General features: G+C 41.1%; 1 protein-coding gene across 3 annotated transcripts in view; it reads right to left on the reverse strand.

The window, feature by feature from the left end:
- Positions 1-21,153, reverse strand: part of PRKN (parkin RBR E3 ubiquitin protein ligase) — a 1,414,869-nt gene that overhangs the window by 273,107 nt on the left and 1,120,609 nt on the right. For all 3 annotated transcript variants that reach the window (XM_081293730.1, XM_081293731.1, XM_081293729.1), the window contains one exon: positions 13,346-13,495. In XM_081293730.1, coding sequence (XP_081149856.1) covers positions 13,346-13,495 — 150 coding nt within the window. The remainder of the gene's footprint in view (positions 1-13,345; positions 13,496-21,153) is intronic.

The raw sequence follows: 21,153 nt of genomic DNA on the forward strand, positions 1-21,153 counted from the left end.
CTTGCTCCTGCTTGCAATGCGGACCTGTGCAGAGCCTGCGGGCTGCAGGTGAGAGCGGAGGTGGCAACACAGCCCACATCTCTGAGGAGAGTCAGGGGAGAGAGAGAAATGACCTGTCACCCATGTAAGGTGCTGCTGTGTTTTGGGCCTTGGTCACACCCCACAGACCCGGTGTCTAAACACTATGATGGAGTCCACACAACCCTCCTAGCCAGAGAGGAATGAAAAGAATGTTCTGCTGCTGGGTACAGCAACGGTGGACCCCAAAATATTACAGGACACAATCTGAAGGGGATTTTGTCTAAAAAAGTCATTAGGTTCCTCTTGTTTTGTTATTTTCTGCCCCAAGAATGAATGAATGTCCTTAGTGAATGAATCCCTTTAGTCAATATTAAAAGAAAATAAGAGACTTTTGTCTATAGAAACAGAAAGCCCCAGTTCAGTTGGTTTAAACTGCAAGGAAATTTATTATTCTCCCTAACAGGCATCCCAACACTCGTGTGGCTTCAGAACTGATTAACTGGGTTGTGCAGAAATGTACAGGAGAACAGGGATCTCCCCAAACCCATCACGAATAAGGGCCACATAATTATCATGGCTGCTGAGATGACTCAGTACTCCCTCCTGACCTGGGCATGAGGTCACCTCCCCAAAGAATGGACATTTATTAAAAAAATCAGTGTTCTGTCAGCAAGAAAAAGGTGTCAGCAGGGAGCCAAGGGCAGCCTAAATCCAGCCCGTGCACACACAGGTTCTGATGGCCGCCCAGAGGAACCCTGCCCCAGCTGGGCTGGGGACCAGGCATGTGGTCTTGCTCCAGGGGCCAGTAGTCCCGTTTCCACGGAAGGTAAATGGCTTTCAGAGGAGGGTTCCTGCTGGTTATTTTCTTCACCTTCTGGGGTAATTTGTGTTCCTGCCAGTGTCTGACTATATATCAATGATGCTTAAAATGATGCTCAGAATATTAAAAACATGCCCCATAAATGTTTCATTTAAATCACATTCATTATGGAACTTCACCGCTTTTCTGAGCTCTTACAAAAACAATCTCTGGTTTCTTTAGAATAACAAACTAAAAATATACACGGTGACAGAGCCTGTAAACAACAATTTTGAGACCTTTTTAAAATCTCTTAACATTCTCAATGTGAAGTAGATTCCATCCAGCTCACTATGGGAAGTAGATTCCCGGGTCAATAATATTCAGTATAACAAAGATCTTATCTCTTTAATCCTACCTTTCTACTTCGACTTTTCTTATTGATTAAGCAGCTTCTGCACTTTACAATGATACAATGCTGCTTCCACAAAGGCCAGCCATGTCTCCACATAAAAGGGTCTCTCAGAAGCTGATTTGATTTAGATTTCTTTCTTTCCAAATAGTAGCCATCTTCTGAGGACAGCCTTGGCCATCTTCTCCCTGTTCACGTGTAAAACCATTTATGTGGATGGTATAAAGAGGGCTGATGAATAACTGGGGCATTTCCATTCCAAGCACCGTGCTTTCTTTAAAGACCCGAGCAAGTAACACTCCATCTGATTTCTGCATGAGGCTAACTTGTAGGTTGACTGAATCCAATATTTCTTATTCATTCTTGCAAGTAATCAGGTTTGCTCATATGAAGAACAGCACTTGCCATTCTTAGAAAGAGAGGATACAAAAACTTGTATCTAGCCATTTGCTTAAGAATTCTTTAGGGATAGTGACCTTCTGTCACTGGAGTGGGTCCCTTTGTGCAGGCAGCCCTAGGAGTAGTTAATGAGGGTTTTGTGGTTATAAACCTGTCAGTTTAACACTAATACCTTGAGAAGAAGAACTCAGGGGGAAAATCACTAGACCTTGAAACCCCAGACGGTCAGTAAATGCTGGACAATGACCAGTGTGGCCTTGTGAAGGGGAATGTCTGTCAGGAATGATGTGATTTCCTTCGGAAAGAGAGTAGCATGTTGTATGGATTGGGGGAAAAAAACTGGCATTCTGGGCCCACCCTACGCAGAGGAGGAGGAAAATTGCTTTCTTTCTGGACCTGCAGTAGCTGGCCCACTTGACCAATGACTTCCTGTGTATCAGCGAGAGCGACATCCCTGGCCCCTCGTTGGCATACTTCCCACCCTCCTTGGAGAATGGGGGCGGTAGGATTCATCATTTGCTTGTGCCTTACCCACAGGATTGGAGCCTTACTTGATTTCTTAAATTCTCTTTGAAGAAAAATCCTTAGGTAAAAGGGAAATAAAAAAAAAAAATCTGTGGCTTGTCTCTACCCACAGAATCACCTTCAATCGACAGGGGACACCAAGGCTCATGCAGTAGGTGTTTCTGTCCAGTGAGCCTGGGAGGGCATCAAACACAGAGGAGGTGGAGTGTAGAGGAGGCCAGCCAGGTCAGACTGGCCTGGGGACCCTCCAGTTTACATCCTTGGACCTCACCCATCCTTGCAGAAGGGCAAAGACTTAGAGGAACACAAGGGCAGAATCCTGGGGTCCATTGAAATGCAAACCAGAGAACCCTGTTCCCTCCCAGCAGCTGGTGCACAGCCTTTTCCAAGGGAGGGTGTAAGAAGCCAGGCATGAGAAAGGCTTGCTCCTCCAGCACTGAGCACTCATCCTGGTTGGCCACATGGAACTCTGTCTAACCTCCACTGCAAATGGGCAGAAAAGCAGATCTGACTTTGTGTTCTTGTTTCGTTAGAGTGACAAGCAAGAAGGAGCTGTTTCTCTGTCATTCCATCAGGTCAGCCTGCCACATCCAGTGCACCACCCCGGACCATTTCCATCCTCACACCTACAGGGAGTTGCACAGACAATGCAGCAACCCAGCCAAACCTAGGATTCAGGTGTGTGTAAAGTAGCACTGGGATATATTTTCTGTAATTTAGGAGGTATTTAAACATTACATGAAAACTGAGACCCATCCATTTGCACTGGGTGCTCAAGGCTTTGGGTGGCATGCTTACTAGGGCTTATTTTGAGATTGTGACTTGAATTTCCCAGTAGACTCCATTCCCAACTTTCTTAAATATGTCATTCAATTAAATCAGTATGACAGGAGTGTGTGCTTGATGCAAATCATAAGCTTGAAAGAATGCTGAGCTGGGCCACCTGCACCAGCTCCCCTGGAGAACAGAAGCCACGTTTGTGGGCTTGGTTTTCCTGCTCAGTCTCTGCCAGTGCAAAGTGTATTTCCTTCTCCCAAGTTTAACCCCCAAGAAACAGGATCTCTGAGATGGAGTGAAGTTCTACCTAATTCAATCACTGGTCAAATTGCATCTATCTATCCATCCACCTGTCCACCCATCTGTAATTTTCCTTCTCCTTTTAAAAATTTAATTGACACATAATGATTGTGTATATTTATGGGGTATGGTGCGATAATTCAATACATGAATACAATGTGTAATGATAAAATCAGTTATGCAGTTAGCATCTCCATCTCCTTAAGCACTTATTTCTTTGTATTTGGAAGCTACAAACTCTTCTCTTCTAGTTCTTTATAGAATATACAATGTTATTATAAACTATAACTATAGCTCTACTGTGCTATAGAACACTTTAATATTGTATCTATGTTTAATAAGTGATATTACTAAATTTTCTTAATATGGATGCTAAAAGTCTCATTTAGGAAAAAGTAGCTCATAATATCAGATACTGTAGCCTCTAATGTCATAAAAAAGCAAAAGTAAGCTATTGACATTCCAGAGACCTGGATCATTACAGAAGGTTACAAACTGAGAAGCGTAAACTCTCTCCCATATCCTTATTCCTCCACCCAAAGGCAACCACTATTGATGGTTTCTTTAGTACTTTCCAGAAAATATTTTATGCTTTTATAAGCACTGATCTTATTTTTTCTTGCTCTTTTCACTTAGTTCTCTATATGAAAATTTTTCTTCACCAGGACATAGACTGACCTAGTTCTTTGTGACAAGGTGTTGTATTTTACTATATAGGTCTGTCAAAAACTAATGTATTATAATATTAATAAAAACATGATTGCTTCCAAATTTCATCTAGTATAAAATAGTGTTACAAAGAATATCCATTTATATTTAAGGCAAACTAATTTTTAGCACAGAAATTTAAAAACCCAGATCTGGACATAAACAAAGCAGAGGCTTTCCAGGTCTTTGGGGACAAAGGGAACAACTGTGCTGTTGAACCAGGACCTGAAGGTGAACAGTCAGTGCTTCAGATGGGATGGGCCGAACCCCAGAGCCAGCAGGCAGTGATGTCAGCCCATTTGGGGCTCCACACCAAATGCACGTGAGTGTGTTCCAAGTCCTGGGCCTTAGGGCAGGGCTAGAGGATTTAATGTTAAACCAAGGTTTTTTTTTTGTTTTTGATTTTTAATTAGAGGTGAGGTGTTTTTAAAGAATTGAGAGACTGTGGACTGTGTTTTATTATAAAGTGACAATAAGACATTTAATGAGTGTCTAAAATTCTGAGATCCTGCCTGCCCTCCTCCTGTTTTTGGCATTAGGGATTAATGTTAACCACTGGGCTAAAACCCAAGCCCTTTTTATTTTTTATTTTGAGACAGAATCTCAATAAGTAGCCCATGGCCTTGCCAAGTTGTTGAGGCTGTACTTGAACTTGCCATCAATCTTCTCTCAGCTTCCGGAGCCACAGGGATCACAGGCATGTGCCACCAGGCCTGGCCCTGCCCGACTTTTGACTTTTTGATCTAGGGTTCGGAAAGACTAATCCAGTTTAATAAATTGTAAAAGGAAATGGAGGAACATGATATAAAGCAGTGTGTGTGTGTGTGGGGGGGATATTATTGGGTTACACAAAGGAAGGAAAGTCTGACATGTGTGACAACATGAATGAACCTTGAAAAGTTGATGCTGAGTGAAACAGACACGATAAGCAAATATGAATCCACTTAAAGGAAGGCTCTAGAACAGGCAAAGTCAACACATGGAAAGGAGATTAGAGGTTGCCCGGGACTGGTGGTGGGGAGGGAGTCAGCTATTGTGAATGAGTGCAGAGCTTCTGCTTGGGGGATGAAAACCTTGCAACGTACAACGACAACCGCTGCACAACACTGAGGATGCGCTTAGTGCCACCAACTTGTGCACCTAGACCTTAAAATGGAAAATCTTGTCTGCCTGAGTAAAGAATAAAGAGGAGGACATGAGAGGACAGAGGACCCTGTCTGGTGGCCGTCCCCTGTGATCCTGGGCACGTGACACCATGGAAATGGGGGTGAGGACCAGAGAGCACGACAATGGGCTAGAGCCCACAGAGCCCGACCCGGGAGCCATTTTCTGAGGTGTAGGAAGGGAAAACTAGAAAACCAATGCACGGAGTGAACTGCGAAGGCCGTGTCTTAGGGAAGCGGCAGCCCCTCTGGGGGTGGGGACCAGGAGGGAAGGGGGCCTGGGGGAAGTCAGAGAGGGAACCCACACAGGATGGAAGACCTGAGAAGAGTGGAGTGGAGAGGGAACGAGAGCAGTGAGGCAGAGTGTGACTGCCTCTGTGCCCGCAGCTGCCGAGACCTCCGGCTGGAAAGGGGAAGAGAGCCCGCCATTCAGTGTCGCGTGGTGTGGGGACTCAGACCTGCCACCTTGGGGGAGGCTCTGGGTCAGTTCCAGCTGGGCTGGGCTCACGGTGCGTCTTTGTGATTGTTCTTGTCAATGTGCTGCAGTGATTTCCTCAAATGCAGAAAACAAAATCTGAATGGCACGACTCTTTGTTATTTCCATAATGTTCTATGCAGTTAGCATGAGATTGACACCCACCATGAGAAAATATTTTATGGCCTATAATATAACGTATTCTATGAAATTTTATAAAATCTTTCATATTCATTTAATAGGGACCCTTTGAAAATGAGTTACTAACCACACACTCATAAAATTCTATCCCATCTTCTCTAATTGATCTTAAACCCATAAAAATATGTCAATAGCAGTTTTAGAAAATGAAAAGATTTTACTATAAAAACCTAGCCTCAAAAATACTTTTGAGACAAACATAGCATGCAATTAAAAAATCATTTATTAGTTCTCTACAAAGAGGGAAACACTGTGGGCCTAATGGTTCTGATGTTTAGCTTTGGCTGGCTCATTATGCCTTGTGGTGTGCTACTTAGCACTGTGCATTAAAAAAACATGGAGAGTGATTTGAATCACAAGTTGTTTCAGGAAACACCTGTCTCACAAAATGTGCCACACAAAAGGCAGTTCTTGTCTATACAGTTGGCTAGTTTAAGAAAAATGCATGTTTGCATATCCAAAGTCTTAAGTCCTACAAAAAATGAATTCATTGAATCCAGTTTAACTCAGGCCTCCCCGCTGTGTGATCATGGGTTTCTGCCCCATCTCTGCCTTCTGTTGAGAAAGAAAATAAAAATGGAGCATCACTGGTTCTGGGGCAATGAAAACAGAGCTGGGATGCCACTGTTGGATCAGGACTCAGGCATATCCTCATAGCTGAACTTCTGAACTGGGCCACATTGCAGTTTCCTGACACATTCAGGGGTAACACATTTAACTGCTGATGGGTTGTGCAACAGCACCCCCAAAATGTCCAGAGAAAGAGGCCATACCCAACCCCCACATTCCCAAGGCATTTTAACTCTTGCCTGCACCAATCATAATCCCTGACAGACAGAAGACGGAGCCACCATTCCATAGAACTGCTTGAACTGTGCTTCCTAGGAAAGAATCCTAATGATCCCCAAATGCTGTGATTCTTCTTTCTTCTCTACCAGGCTTATTCTTGGTTGATACTCCCCACATCAGCCCTGCTCCTAGTAACATTGCTTGGAACCTGTTTTGCATGATCCTCACTTTGCAGAAGTCTATTTTACATTTGTAGCTCAAGAAAACTGCTTTTAATTCTGGAAAGGTTATTATTAATTACCACCAAAGAACTCAAAGTGCCTATGTTGGAGACACAAGAAGCTTTGAGTTTGTGACTGCTACTCCTTGGATGGATGTCCAAATCTTTCCCCAGTCTGGCAATGTTCAACAGAACTTTTTGCAATGATACAATACAGTAACTGCTTGCCATCTGAGGCCACTGAGCACTGCAAATGTGACTCCTAAGACTGGGGACATGAATTTTTTCACTTTAATGTAAATGGCCACATGTGGTCAGAGGCTGCCATGTTGGGAGCATAGATCTCCACAAGGTCAGAGCAGGACCAAAGTAAATGCACACAAGCTCTGGCTTCTGCAGAACAAGTGTACATTCTAGACTGTTCAAAGAAGGGTCTTTAGTTAATCTGCAACAAAATTGATTTTCTAACACATTAAAGAGATGGATTTCAATATTTTAAAATAATTAAATTATTTCATACTTCCCTTTATCTCAACCCAAACTGGTAGAGATCGGGAGAATGGCCAATCACCTGTGATAAATTAGAAAGTATTCACTTCCACTGGAGAATGCTTTTCTTTCTAGGAACATTTGCCAATTAATAGATACTTTCCAGAGGACTGGTAAGCAGAGCTTGCTTGCACATTTGTGAACGGTTTCTTTAATTAAAATAAATACCCTGCAAAGCTTTCTATCTTTGCACTTCAAGCTGTCTCACAGGCAGAAAGTCTGGCGAGACTTATTTCCAATCTGCAAATGAGCCAATCTTGGAGTTTAAATTAGATTTTTGGACACATGTCAAATAAACATGGAATGCATATTTTTGACATTTCATAACATTAACTTTCTTTAAAAATGATTTTGGATAAAGAACACTTTGTATATTAAGAAATAATGTGTCAACAAGATATGATTCCACTCTCAACATGCTGTTGGGTCCAGGTGGCTGCAGTAAGCCAGGTATGCAAGGCGAGAGCTTCACGCTCCTGTGCGCATTCAGTCACCCTGAGGAATACCTGTCTTGCTGCTCTCCTGAAAAACTTCCTGGTTTAATCCACATCCACTTGGAGTCTAGATTTTAATCCTTAGTCTTCAAAAAAAGAAAGAGCCCATGTAGTTTACAAAACATTTTAGAATAATTAAGTTAGCATTTTTATAAAAATAAATTTCAATCTCCTTAAAGAATAAGAAAAGTAACCATTTTTCTTTTATTATTAAATATTGACCATCATTTTGCTTTCTATTTCTGAGCTTTAAATCCTCTATTTTTAACATAGGTTTTTAGCTCACTAATTAACTAGAGCTTTGAGTAAAAGGCTAGATAATCACCATTTTCTTCATGGACTCCTTTCTTACACGCAGGCTGAAAATGAGGCTCAGATTCTCATTCGACTAAAACCTTCAGCAATATATTAATGCTATTTTATAAGTAATTCAAAACTCATCATTTTCAACAAAAATGTACACAGATTTCTCATCACAAAGTAGCCCATTTTCCACAAGACTGTCTCGCTCAAGGGCCTCCATGCCTTCAGCTTATGCACTCTTTGGGACCCTCTTTAAGGAAAGCAATGCAAGGAGACCCATTTGGTGACGAGGACTCAGAATGGCTGGGTGGTAAGGGGCCAGAGGCTAGTGCCTTGGATAGACCTGTCTCTGAGCTGCAGGAGATACCATTTGTCAAAGGAAGGAGTGAGTTTAGATGGCTGAAGAGATTCTCTGTGATTTTCTTACCTTAGTAATACAAGGTCTAAAGTTCTCCTGTTTTCACTGTTTTTGTTGTTGTTATTAATCTTGTCCCTGGATTTGTCATTTAAAATAGAATACCATTCCTTCAACTTCAAGTATGACTTAAAAACTTATCTCCCAGACATATAATAGTCTAAGATAACAGCAAATAAGACAGGGATATTTTATTTACAGAGAATGCACAAGCATTCCAGGTCCATGACTATGATGTATCCCAGATTCTCCTTGTTTTCCAGGATTGAACACGACAACAGCTCACACTGCAGTCATAAAAGTTAGTGAAACAGTCCTGATAACGAGGAATAAGTCCAGAAGAAAGGATAATGAATAAATGAATTCCTCTGGAAATCAATTAATGTTTTTATGAGCAATAGTAAAAATATGATCAAGGGTTAGCAGAGAATGAGGTCAGATTATTTGATCCCCAAATATATTCTTTGTTGAATTCTATCAGCATAAAAATATTCTGTGCTGAGTCAAAATTAAAATCTTAGTGCTTCCAAGAGCAAGACATTTATGTCAGAAAGTGCAAAACTCTTTATTTGGCAGGCTATGAACTCCTAATTTTTGTAGTACTTTCTGATTCCCAAACGTGGATCTCTGAACACATTGGTGTTCTAAATTATGTACCATGTGTCCTAAACACTACATAAAAGCATGTGAAAATACTTTGATTATTTTTCTGAAGAGATCTTTGTTGAGGCAAAGTATGTAATTCTCTCCTGGGGTGAGTGATGTTTAATACTGGAAAATAAAAGTGATAATGTATTTCTATTATTTCTACCTTGTTATGATTCACTTGCTCATTCATTCATTCAATGAATATTGAATCCCAACTATATGAACTTACTGAGAACAAGAATTTAGAGTCAGGATAGGCATATGAAGCCACCAAAACAGGCTAACACTTCAACTTGAATTCTAGGAGTTGGTACTTTCTCTCAAATAATCCTTTATAGTGGTGCTAAGCGTGTGGAGGCCAGCACACACGTCAGGGCTTGTCCAGTGGGACTGGAGTACACTTTGCATGGACACCCTGTCTTTGTGTACTAGGCAATGTGCACAGCTCCCCAGCAACACATGAGCCTGGTGATAGCGCGGAGCACGGTGCCAGGAATCTCCTTTTGCAATCGACATTACTGCATATTTGAACAAGAACATCCTAGAGGCTAAAGCTAGCATCTAAAGAAACCCAAAGCCAATCCAGACACTGGAATCTGTTTCTTTGGATGGAAACCACATCAACAGACCCGAGTGCACCGAGGGGCACGCAGGCCCACGGGGTAGTTAAATGCCTAGGTGAGAATCCTGGGGGCCTGGAGCGCAAGCAGGGCTGTCTCAGCTCTGAAACCGTGGCTGAGGGCCTATCACAACCTATCCCAAGACTTCATTTTCAAGTTATGAATGTCAGGGAATTTGGTTTTGACCTTTTTACATGTGAGAACCTTTTTGTAACATGAAAGATGTCTTGCATACCCACATAATAAGAGTTGTACTTTCAGTTTCTGTCGACAGTTGAGGAAAAAACTAAGTACAGATGGATTCAAAGATACTTTTCCATAAACCTACCAACGGTGCCCGAGAAGCACTGGGATTAATGCTATCCAGGGCTTTCCTCTCCTGCAGCTTCCCTACCAATGACTTTTCCTGGAAGGCCACAGAGGACAAGGCCCTGCCTGCTCCTGGGGCAGCCCATTTTTAATTAGGAAAGGCAAAGAGAAATAAAAGAAAGGAAAGCCAGGAAATGAACTTCAAAATCCATTGAATAACTTCAAAATCCATTGGCTACAGATATACCAGGTAGCACACAAATGTAGATATAGGTTTTCTAGTCATCAGCTTCCAGAGGGAAACACTGTCAGGTGCTCAATTAGCAATGTACGTAAGGACAGCTTTCTTCAGGACAGGCACAAGTACCCCTGATATTCAGATCAGACTTGGGAAACTCGACACTGTTCCTCCAGCAAAGCTTATTGAGATGTCTGGAACCAAGTACATCAAATTTCCCATGTAACCACCTGAATATGAACAAATAACATCATTGCAAAGCAGTAGTTAGGAAAAGTAATTCTTAGAATGGCTAAAAGAGATGTAAGTGTGTAATTCTCTGCTGAAAATCTGGCTTGGTCCAGGGGTTGATTCTAGACTATTTGGAAAATTTTAAGCAATTTTACTATCGTAAGCAATAAATATTGATTCAATCTTTGATTAATTATTAAATGTATCTGTCCTTATTCTATGCTGGACACTGTTCTATGTATTTTATACCTATTATCTCATTTAGTATTCACAATAATCCTACACAGGGTTAACATTATGAAGCCTATTTTAGAAATGAGGAAACTGTGGCAGAAAGATGAAGACCATTAGTATTTGCTGGGGCCAGGATTTAAGGCATCAATTCCACTTCCTGTTTAGTTGCTACAGAATTTCTTTAGCTTTAAGTTGGGTTAACATCCTTTGGTGAAAGCAGGGATTTGAAGGAAGAAGGCAGAGGTGAGGTCAGTTTGTCTCTGCTGAGAAGCCACAGCTGTGGGAATGGATAGAATCCTGGACGGCGCAGGCTGGAGGGAGACGAAGGTATGAAGCAAACGTACTCATTGCAAAACCATTTGCTGATTTTTTAATTCAGTGTTTTCAGATTGCAAACTGGTGGTGGTTTAGAATATGCTAGTGAGTTCTTCGGGCCCTTGAAGATGGAGCCCAATTCCTGCCCTTTGAGGGTGGGCTGGTCATGGTACCTTGCTTCCTGGGAGTAGCATAAAGTGAAAGGGAAGGTGTGCAACTCTGGAGAGGAGGGCACCGTGGCACCCTATTTTGTATCCCTTGCTCCAGGGGAAGTTAGCTGTCATCATTGTGATGAGGCCACCTGATGAAACTGTGGCCTCTGACCACAGCCAACGAGAAACTGAGGTCTTTTTGCCAATAGTCATATGATGACTCATCCTGGAAGTGGGTCTTCCAGCCTCAGTCAAGCCAGCAGAAAGCTGTGCCCACCTTAATGGCCACCCTATGAGAGCCCCCCACAGGTGATTCCTGACCCTCAGGAAGTCTGTGAGGTAATAAATGCTTATTATATTAGGTTGTTATAATTTGGGCCATTTGTTACGTGGCACTCATCAACTAATACACAAATCAACAAGGGTACCTCCTCAAACAACAAAACAGACCAAAATAGACTCACTACCTAGAATTTCCAAAGCCCAGAGGAACATCCTGAGCATAGCCATCTTTGTTTAGGTAAAGTTTGTCCATAAACTTTCTTAATTCAAAGGCACTGAAGCAATTCGGTTCACTCCTAATGGAGTTTTCATGATTTGAAGCTTAAATACATGTTATTTTCAATGTATTATGTAGAAAAAGGAAGATAAGGTCTTCAAATCTGTAAATCACATAAAATTCTTAGACTTTTCATAGTAAAATTGAATAAGTGCAGGCAGAAGATGGACCAAAGAAACTGTCCACCTCATCAGGGAAGTTAAAATCTTAAAACCCAGTGGGACTACAGTAGGCAGGTCACAGGCAGAAGCATACAATTTAGCCCTTTGCACAAACAACTGTGACTCGTTAAAAGAAAACTTTCACTCACATGCTGATCCCCGAATCTGGCAGCCTGCCTAGGCCACACAAGATCTGTGAATATGACACCGAAACTGATAACCACAGAGGCCACAGAACTGGTTTGATTTCCATATTCCCCAGGGTGGCAAAGGTGAGTTGAGTTCATCCTGACGCAATTATTACCCTTAACTCAGAAGCTCTCTTTCCCTTTAGGCATCATTGGCCCCTCATTATTTTCCAACTTCCACTTGCTGCATCTATTGCTCAGCCCAGGGTTTCATGAGTCCCATTGCACAAAAGATACGGAGCTTTCCTAAGAACAACAGATGCTGAATTATGTGCAGGTGACTTAACAGGACTCAGCCAAAAATTAGGTGTGGGTAATGTACACCTGCTACCTACATCCTTCCTCCACACAGCTCCTCATGAAGCTGCAATTTTAAAAGAAACGTTTCCCATCAAAATTCAACAGCATTTTCTAAGCACATATGCTTCCTTCCTTTTCCAGCCTGCGTGAAATTTAATATCAGGATTGTTGCCCATTTGCCATTCAACCTGTAATCTAGTGAATCTTTGTGGGCTGGAGTTTTGCTTCTCTACCCCTCAACTGCCAACTTGTAGACAGAGACTCACTCAAAAAGCCAGCCAGGTCGCACGCTTTGACCTTTGGGAACAAACATTTTCCACGTTTCTCATTCTTCCTCCCTAACAGGCATCATTAGCTTTGTTCATCTCTATTTAAAGTGAATCTTATGACACAATAACATTTCAGATTTTCCACATTAATCTTCATCTTATTTCTTGAAACTCTTAGGCGAACAGTGTTCTACGGCAGCCCTCCTGGGGAATTCCCCTCCTTCACTCCAGCTACTTCAAGGCAATGCTGGAGAGAGAGGACAGTTCTGCTCTGAATCATACAAGCCCTGGTAGGAAAAAGTGGAAAAGTCTGGTGCAGCGGTTCACAGGGCTTAGGATAAATATTTTGATAAGCAATTTAAACAGAAAATCTCAGTACAACTCCTCCCCAAATAAAAATATTTTCTTATGTGGGGTCCTATGTGAGAATTTAAAACCCAATTTTCCTACATATCAGTTCAAAAATATCTCAGTCCAACAAGAAATTGAAAATAAAACATACAATCTTAGACCATTTGCAAAAGCCATCGAACACAAGACCCAACACCCCCTGGGTGCGGGCAGTACTCACCCCGCAGCCCAGGCTGTTGCCTGCTTCACAGGTGACCTTCCTCTGGCCTGCTTCGGGCAGGAGCCCGGCTCCACAGCCAGGGCGGGGGCACAGCACGCCCCCCATCTGCAGCACGCACTCTTCTGCACCATACTGCTGGTACCGGTTGTACTGCAAGAGGACAAGACAAGATGAGCTTTCAAACTGGTCACATGTGGACTAGGAGGCACTGTTTCAGCCCAAGGTTGATGGTGATAGAACCTGGGATTTTCTGCTTGACATGATTCCAGAAAAAACAAGAAAATAAAAACATGTGTGGGGGTCAGGGAGGGATGGAGGAGAGCAAGGAGTCCTCCAGTAAATTTTCCAGTTTGGTGTTTAATGATACGGTATCCACCAATTGTATTTAAATAGTCTTATTCATATAAATTTTAAAGAATCGATGTGCATATTATAATGATTATGATACATCATTATCGATCTTATAAAGCAATATATTTTCATGCCTCTTCTCTTTGACCTTGTAACTGCTGGTGACCCCTGTAATAGCCATGAGCATGCTCAGCCTCAACGAGAGGACTAAGTCAAGGAGCACCGTTTGCCTTTCATTGTTATTCTTACTTGTGAAGCAGGTTTTCTTTACCTCAATCCCATCTCAATGGACCAAGCCTGGCACTCACACCTCCGCCATTGTTTCCAATCCCCTCCCACCCAGCAGCCTCAACAGGACAGCATGGAGCCCAGGGCAGCCCCAGGCTCAGCCACAGCCTCCCGCAGCACCAGGTCTGGAAGGGAGGATGGGAAGGGGTGTTGGGGGCGGGGAGTGGGGCCACAGGGACACCAATGAATCAGAAAAGCACCGACGGTCAGTGTGCCTGTGTGTGTGCTGGTGTGTGCTGTGGTCTGAGATGTCCCTTTCCTTCTCCCACGGCTGGCTGGGCAGTGGGTCTGTGACACCTCTCCTTCCCCAGCACAGGAGAGGCCCCCAGGCCAGAGAATCCTCTCACCCCACCTGGCTGGAAGGAGACCTGCAGTGTGGTCCCGGGAAGTCCTGTCTTCTTTCTTTCCCTTTCCCTTCCTGAGACTCTGGAGGTCCCCTCTTTGGGAGCCCTGAGAAGGGGGTGAAGCTGTCCCTCCCCACAGAAACTCCCTGAAGAGTGACTCAGTGACTCGGGACAGACCAAGGATGCTGACTGGCCGTGAGGCTCTGCAGGCCACGAGGAGTGGGCCAGGGCGGGGCCCTCCCTCACCACCACTCGGGGTGCACCTGTGCCTTTCAGGGTCCCTCCCTGTCTGGAGAGGGTGGTTGTGATCTCTCCTCTCTGGGTCATTTCTATCCCTCAACGTCCTTCTTGGGCACCAGACCTCATGCTCTTCCCACAGGTCCTCCTTGGGCCAGAGGCCTGGGCTGCTCCCCCCAAGCCTGTGCCTCCAGAGAGTTCTCTCAACTACATACTCGGTTCAGTTCCCTTTACTGGTTTCTTTAGCTGCTGAGTAAAACCATCCTCCGTGGTATCATTTTTAAGGTCTTCTTCATTGCAGTTCTAAACTATGTTCTCTTTATATTAGGCAAGCTCATTATTCTCCAAACTCAGATCAAGTCAAATTGGTTTGCTCAGCTATAAATGAATCTGGGCAGCATTGACAGCCTACTATGTGCCAAACATTACTGTGGATGTAGAGGATAAACACCTCTGTCCTCACCTACAAACCATAGCAATAAACACCCGAGAAGAAATACCTAGTAGTATTTTCAAAGGCGATGTGTGAAGGAGAGTAATAGAGATTCAAGGGAAGATGGGGATCACACTTTTAAAGAGGTGACTGAGAAATTCCTTATAAAGAAAATACATTGAAGCAAACATCTGAAGGAGACCACAACACAAGCCCTATGCTCTCTGGGGAATGAGCTCCATAGAGGAACCAGACAAAGAAGGAAAGCCCCGAGGCTGTGATGTGCATGGTTAGGAGGCCCCGCGGCTGAGGCACAGCGAACAAGGGGAGATAACAGAGGGCCAAGGAGAGCGGTTGTGGGGAGCCAGGGTGTCCGGTCCCTGATGGCTGTTGTAAGAACTCCACTGTTATTCTGAAAGATACCAGAGGCCCTGGACAGCTCTGAGCTTAGGAGACACGTGACTTGAGTACTGTTTTGTTCAGAATGGACTCCAGAGGGCAAAGGGGATACAGGAAGCAGAGGTGCAGTAGAGGCTTCTTTGAGCATCTCACACAAGAGACGATGGTGGCTTGACCCAGGGAGGTGGCAGTGGAGGTGGGATTAGTGACTGAGTTTTGGATATATTTTGAAGGTAGAAATGGCAGAGTTTTCCTATAGATTGGATGGCTGGTGTGAGAGAGAAAGAGGAGTTCAGTATAATGTTTTCCCTGAGAAGAAGGGGGCTAAGGAAACAGGGAAGAGGAAGGGAGGATGACTGTTTGTGTGTACAGACACTGTGTGTCTCCAGGGAGTGGAGAAAAAGAATCATTAACCATTATTTCCATCCTGCTCATGTTCAGTCCAACCTCTGTTTCATAGGTAAGTAAAAATGTTGGCCAGCTCATTGAATGGATGAGTTTGGAGTTTAGAAGAAAGGTCAAGTTGGCTGTAGGTACAAATTGAAGTTATCAGTCCTTTCCTCCGTTTTCAACTTTTCTGGTCCCAGGAAAGAAAGAGACCTGGCCAAGTTTCTTTGTACACATGTTAATGAACCTGCCAACCATGGCATTTACTAGGAAAGAGGTCTTCCTGTGTTATTTCTAAGATGGTATGTGGTAAATATATTAGAATCTGTGGATTTATGAAATAGGATTCTCTTGAAAGTATCATGAATTACGCAATTATCAGGGGATGATATGAAGATATTTCATTAAATGATGAGTGATGAGACAGTTTATATAATTAAGAAATTACATGTTAGTGATTATTCCATGAATTTCTTAGAGTCCTTGTGTATAAATCTTATCTAGAGCACATCTTAATATGCCAAAAAAGGATCTGAGGAACCACTTTGGTGACCTGGACTTCTTCATATTTTTCCTGTGCCTCTTAATTACTTACAATCTTGAAATTATTAGTAATACTTGACACTAGGTTAGATCTCTGATTCTGATATGTTAGGATTGAAAATGTGACTCTGTCATAAGCCATGAGACTGGACAAGATTGTCCAACCTCCCCAGGGAAGATGAGAAGAAGCTGGCAAAGGACAGCAGCACCTTTGAGGTAGGCGGAAACCGGAAGGATGTGGGTGCCCTGAGAGCCAAGGGAGCCAAACATCTCAGGCAGGATGTGGTGATAAAGTGTCAAGGCTGCTGATAAGCCAATGGTGGAACACTGGGTAGAGTTAAAAATGTAGCTGCAACAGCCCCAGAGTTGCGCCCTGGAGCCAAAAGACTCACCAGAGTGGACCAGGTCCCAATTAGAAGGGGCTGGGGGGGCAGACAGGTTAAAATTGTGGACATCTACTCCAACAGTGAAAACATAATTAACACAGAGACTGTCAACATCACACCTATGAGAGGGTCTCAATTTAGTTCACTCCCATACCCCTTTAGAATATGCACAGTTGTTCAGTGAAGAGCAATGATAGAGTTTATATCCCACATACTCTGTTTATATAACACTATTGCTGAATCTACAAGAAAGACCCCACTCTTGTGAGACCTACAGGAAAAGTGGGATTCTCAAGCTCTGACACAATACAAACTGTATGAAAATATACTGGTTATCACAACCCCCCCCCCCCCAAACAAAAACAAAAACAAAAACAAACCTAGCAAGGAAACTATACTATGAAAACCCCTTGGAAATATATAGAAAATTTCACAATAGCCTGATATTCCAGAATACTTTGACAAGAGAGGTCTATACCCTAAAAAACGCATGCATATAACAATGGAAGAGAAATCCATCCCAACAGATGCACAAAATCCAGCATAGGAAAACAAAGAACATGAAGAAAACACAACATAACACTTCCTAAAGTTCATAATTCACTAACAACTGACTCCAAAGATAATGAAGTGGATGAAATAATAGAGTTTTCAAAAGTCTAGCAAAATGATCAATAAATTCCAAGAGAACACAGAAAAAATAATTAAATAAAGAATTCAGTTTAGAAAATGAATGAGAAATTCAATAAGAAGATAGAGATACTAAAAAAGAATCAAACATAAATCATGGAAATTGGAAGCCCATTAAATTGAATAAAATGTTCAGCTGAAAAATCTCTCTAATAGAGTAGACCATACAGAAGACAGAGTCTCAGACCTGGAAGACAAAGTGGCCAGCCTTGAACATTCAGATAGTATTTATTTATTTTTTTTACAATATACAGAAAGCAAATTTATTTTTTTATTTTTTTTATTGTTGGTTGTTCAAAACATTACATAGTTCTTGACATATCATATTTCACATTTTGATTCAAGTGGGTTATGAACTCCCATTTTTACCCCGTATACAGATTGCAGAATCACGTTAGTTACACTTCCATTGATTTACATATTGCCATTCTAGTGTCTGTTGTATTCTGCTGCCTTTCCTATCCTCTACTATCCCCCCTCCCCTCCCCTCCCCTCCCCTCTTCTCTCTCTACCCCCTCTACTGTAATTCATTTCTCCCCCTTGTATTATTTTTCCCTATCCCCTCACTTCCTCTTGTATGTAATTTTGTATAACCATTAGGGTCTCCTTCCATTTCCATGAAATTTCCCTTCCCTCTTGCTTTCCCTCCCACCTCTTATCCCTGTTTAATGTTAAATCAGATAGTATTAAAGAAAATAAAATAATTAGCCATGATCAAAATATATAAGATCTCTGAGACATTAAGAGATAAAATTTAAGAATAACTGGAATTGAAGAGGTTTTTGAAAAACAGGCTAATGGTATGGATAACCTCTTCAGGGAAATAATAGCAGAAAATTTCCCAAACCTTGCAAATGAGTTGGACCTCTAGATACAGGATGCATTCAGAACCCCAAATAGACAAGATAAAAAAAGAACCTTTCCACAATATATGATAATCAAAATTCCTAGCTTATAGTACAAAGTTAAAACTTTAAAAGTCTCAAAAGAAAGTAATCAGGTCACATTTAGAAGAAAAACAATCAGAATTTCTTATGATTTCTCAAAACTCTAAGATCCAGAAGGGACTAAAATGATGAGTTCCATTTCTTAAAAGTAAACAACTGTTGACCATGGGAGACAAGTAGGGAGAGAAAGGGAAAATACTGGGAAACATTATTAACAAATTATATTGTTATAACATGTGCAGGAATGACTATATAACAGCAAATCCTACCATGATGTATAATTATAATGCAGCAATAAGAAATATGGAAAAAAGATGAGTTAATCTGAATATAAAGTCATGGGATTTCACTTTACTCCCACCGAATATCTTAAATATTTCACTTCCTGTTCTGTCATAAAGTGTTATGGAGAAGCCTAATAACAACATATTGGGTTTCCCCCCTCTATTAATTAATTCATCTTTTTACCCTGATGCCCAAAGGATTATTTTCTTTCCTTTGAAACCCAGGAATTGTATTAGAATATGTCTCCAGTTCACCAAAGTCAATAGAAGACAGAAAATAGTTAAAATGAGAGATGAAATTAAGAATAAAAATAATACAAAGCATCAATCAAAGAAACAAAGAGTTAGTTTTTTAAAAGGATAAGCAAGATTGATAAATCCTTGGCCACACTAACCAAAATAAGGAGAGTAAGCTTATATAAAAAAATTAGAGTTGAAAAAGGAAATATCACCATAGACACTTCTGAAATCCAGAGGATCATCAGAAACTATTTTGAAAATTTATACTCTAATAAGCTAGAAGACCTTGAAGATATTGACATATTCCTAGAGACACATGATATACTTAAATTGAACTATGAGGATATAAAATTTTAAACAGATCAATACAAATAATGAAATCGAAGAGCTATCAAAGTCCTTCCAACAAAGAAAAGCCCAGGACCAGATAGATTTTCAGCTGAGTTCTACCAGATTTTAAAGGACAACTAATACCAATCCTCCTCAAATTATTCCATGAAGTATAAAAGGATGGAACACTGCCAAATTATCAGCCACTATCACCCTGATGCCAGAACCAGACAAAGACACATCAAAGAAAGAAAAACTTTAGGCTGATATCCTTAATCAACACAGATGCAAAAATTATTTTTTAAAAATTCTTAATAAAATATTGGCAAACCATATATAAAAATGCATTAAAATGATAGTACACCATGATAAAATGGGTTTCAGTCCAGGGATACAAGTTTGGTTCAACATAGGCAAACCATTAGATGTAAGTCACCACATAAATAGAATTAAGGAAAAGAATTACATAATTTTCTCAATAGATGCAGAAAAATCACTTGACAAAGACTAATACCTATTTACATTTAAAACATTAGAGAAACTAGAGATAGAGGGGATTTGTCTCAACGTTGGAAAGAGCGTATATGACAAACCCAAGGAAAACATCTTGTTGAACAAAGAAAAACTAAAAGCACTTCCTCTGTGGACAGCAACAAGACAAGGATGCCCACTTTCACCACTGCTATTCCACCTAGTCCTTGAAATTTTCTCCACAGCAATCAGGCAAAAAAGGAAATTAAAGGAATGCAAAAAGGAAAAGAAGAGATCTTTTTTTTTTTTTCTGTTTGCTGATGACACAATTTGATAATTAGAAGACTCAAAAAACTTCACCAGAAGATTTCTCGAGTTGATAAACAAAGTTAGTAATGTAATAGGATACAAAATCAATATTCAAAAATCAATTATTTCCCCATACTCCAATAATGAATCTGCTGAAAAAGAAATTAGGCATATTATCCCATTCATAAAAACTTCAATAAATAAAATACTTGAGAATGAATCTAACTAAGGATGTGAAGGACACTCACAATAAAATTATAGAACACTGAAGAAACAAATTGAGGAAGACCATTAAGATGAAAAATCTCCAATATAATTAGATAGGTAGACTTAATATCATCAAAAAGTGTTATACAGATTTGATGAAATTCCATCAAAATACCAATCGCATTCTTCTCAGAACTAGAAAATGTCATTCTAAAATTCATTTGGAAAAATAAGAGATGCAGAATAGCTAAAGTAATTCTGAGCAAAAAGAATAATGCCTGAGGCATCACAAAACCAGACCTCAACTCATTCTACAGAGCAATAGTAATGTAAAGAGTGTGGCCCTGGCACCAAGACAGACATGATAACCAAGGGACTAGATGACACAGAGACAAACCCACAGAAATAGTCATCTGATACTAGACAGTAACTATCTCTGTGCCAAGAACATACATTGGAGGAAACAGAGGCTTTTTAAAACATGGTGCTGGGAAATCTGGAAATCCATATGTGGAAGAATGAAACTTAACCTCTATCTCACCCTGCACAAAAGTCAACTCGAAAGATTAGACCAGAAACTCTGAACTGCTAGAAGAAAATGTAGGGCCAGCACTCCAATGTTTGGCGTGGCTCATTAATAAGACTCTTAGAGCACAAAAAATAAAACCCAAAATTAATAAGTGGATGGCATCAATTAAAAAGCTTCTACGCAGGAAAGAAAACAAGAGTGTGAAGAGAAGCCGTGGGAATGGGAGAGGTGTCTGCCATCTGCTCTTCCCATAGGACATTAATATTCAGACTACATAAAAACTACTCAAAAAACACCCAAACTCAAATAATCCATTAACATATGGGGAAAAGAACTAATCAGACACTCCTTAAAATAAGAAATACAAATGGCCAACAAATATATTAAAAAAGCTCAACATCTCTATCAAAAAAATCCAAATCAAAACTACACT

Source organism: Spermophilus citellus (assembly GCF_964194105.1).
Source record: "Spermophilus citellus genome assembly, chromosome: 5".
Taxonomy (NCBI): Eukaryota; Metazoa; Chordata; class Mammalia; order Rodentia; family Sciuridae; genus Spermophilus; species Spermophilus citellus.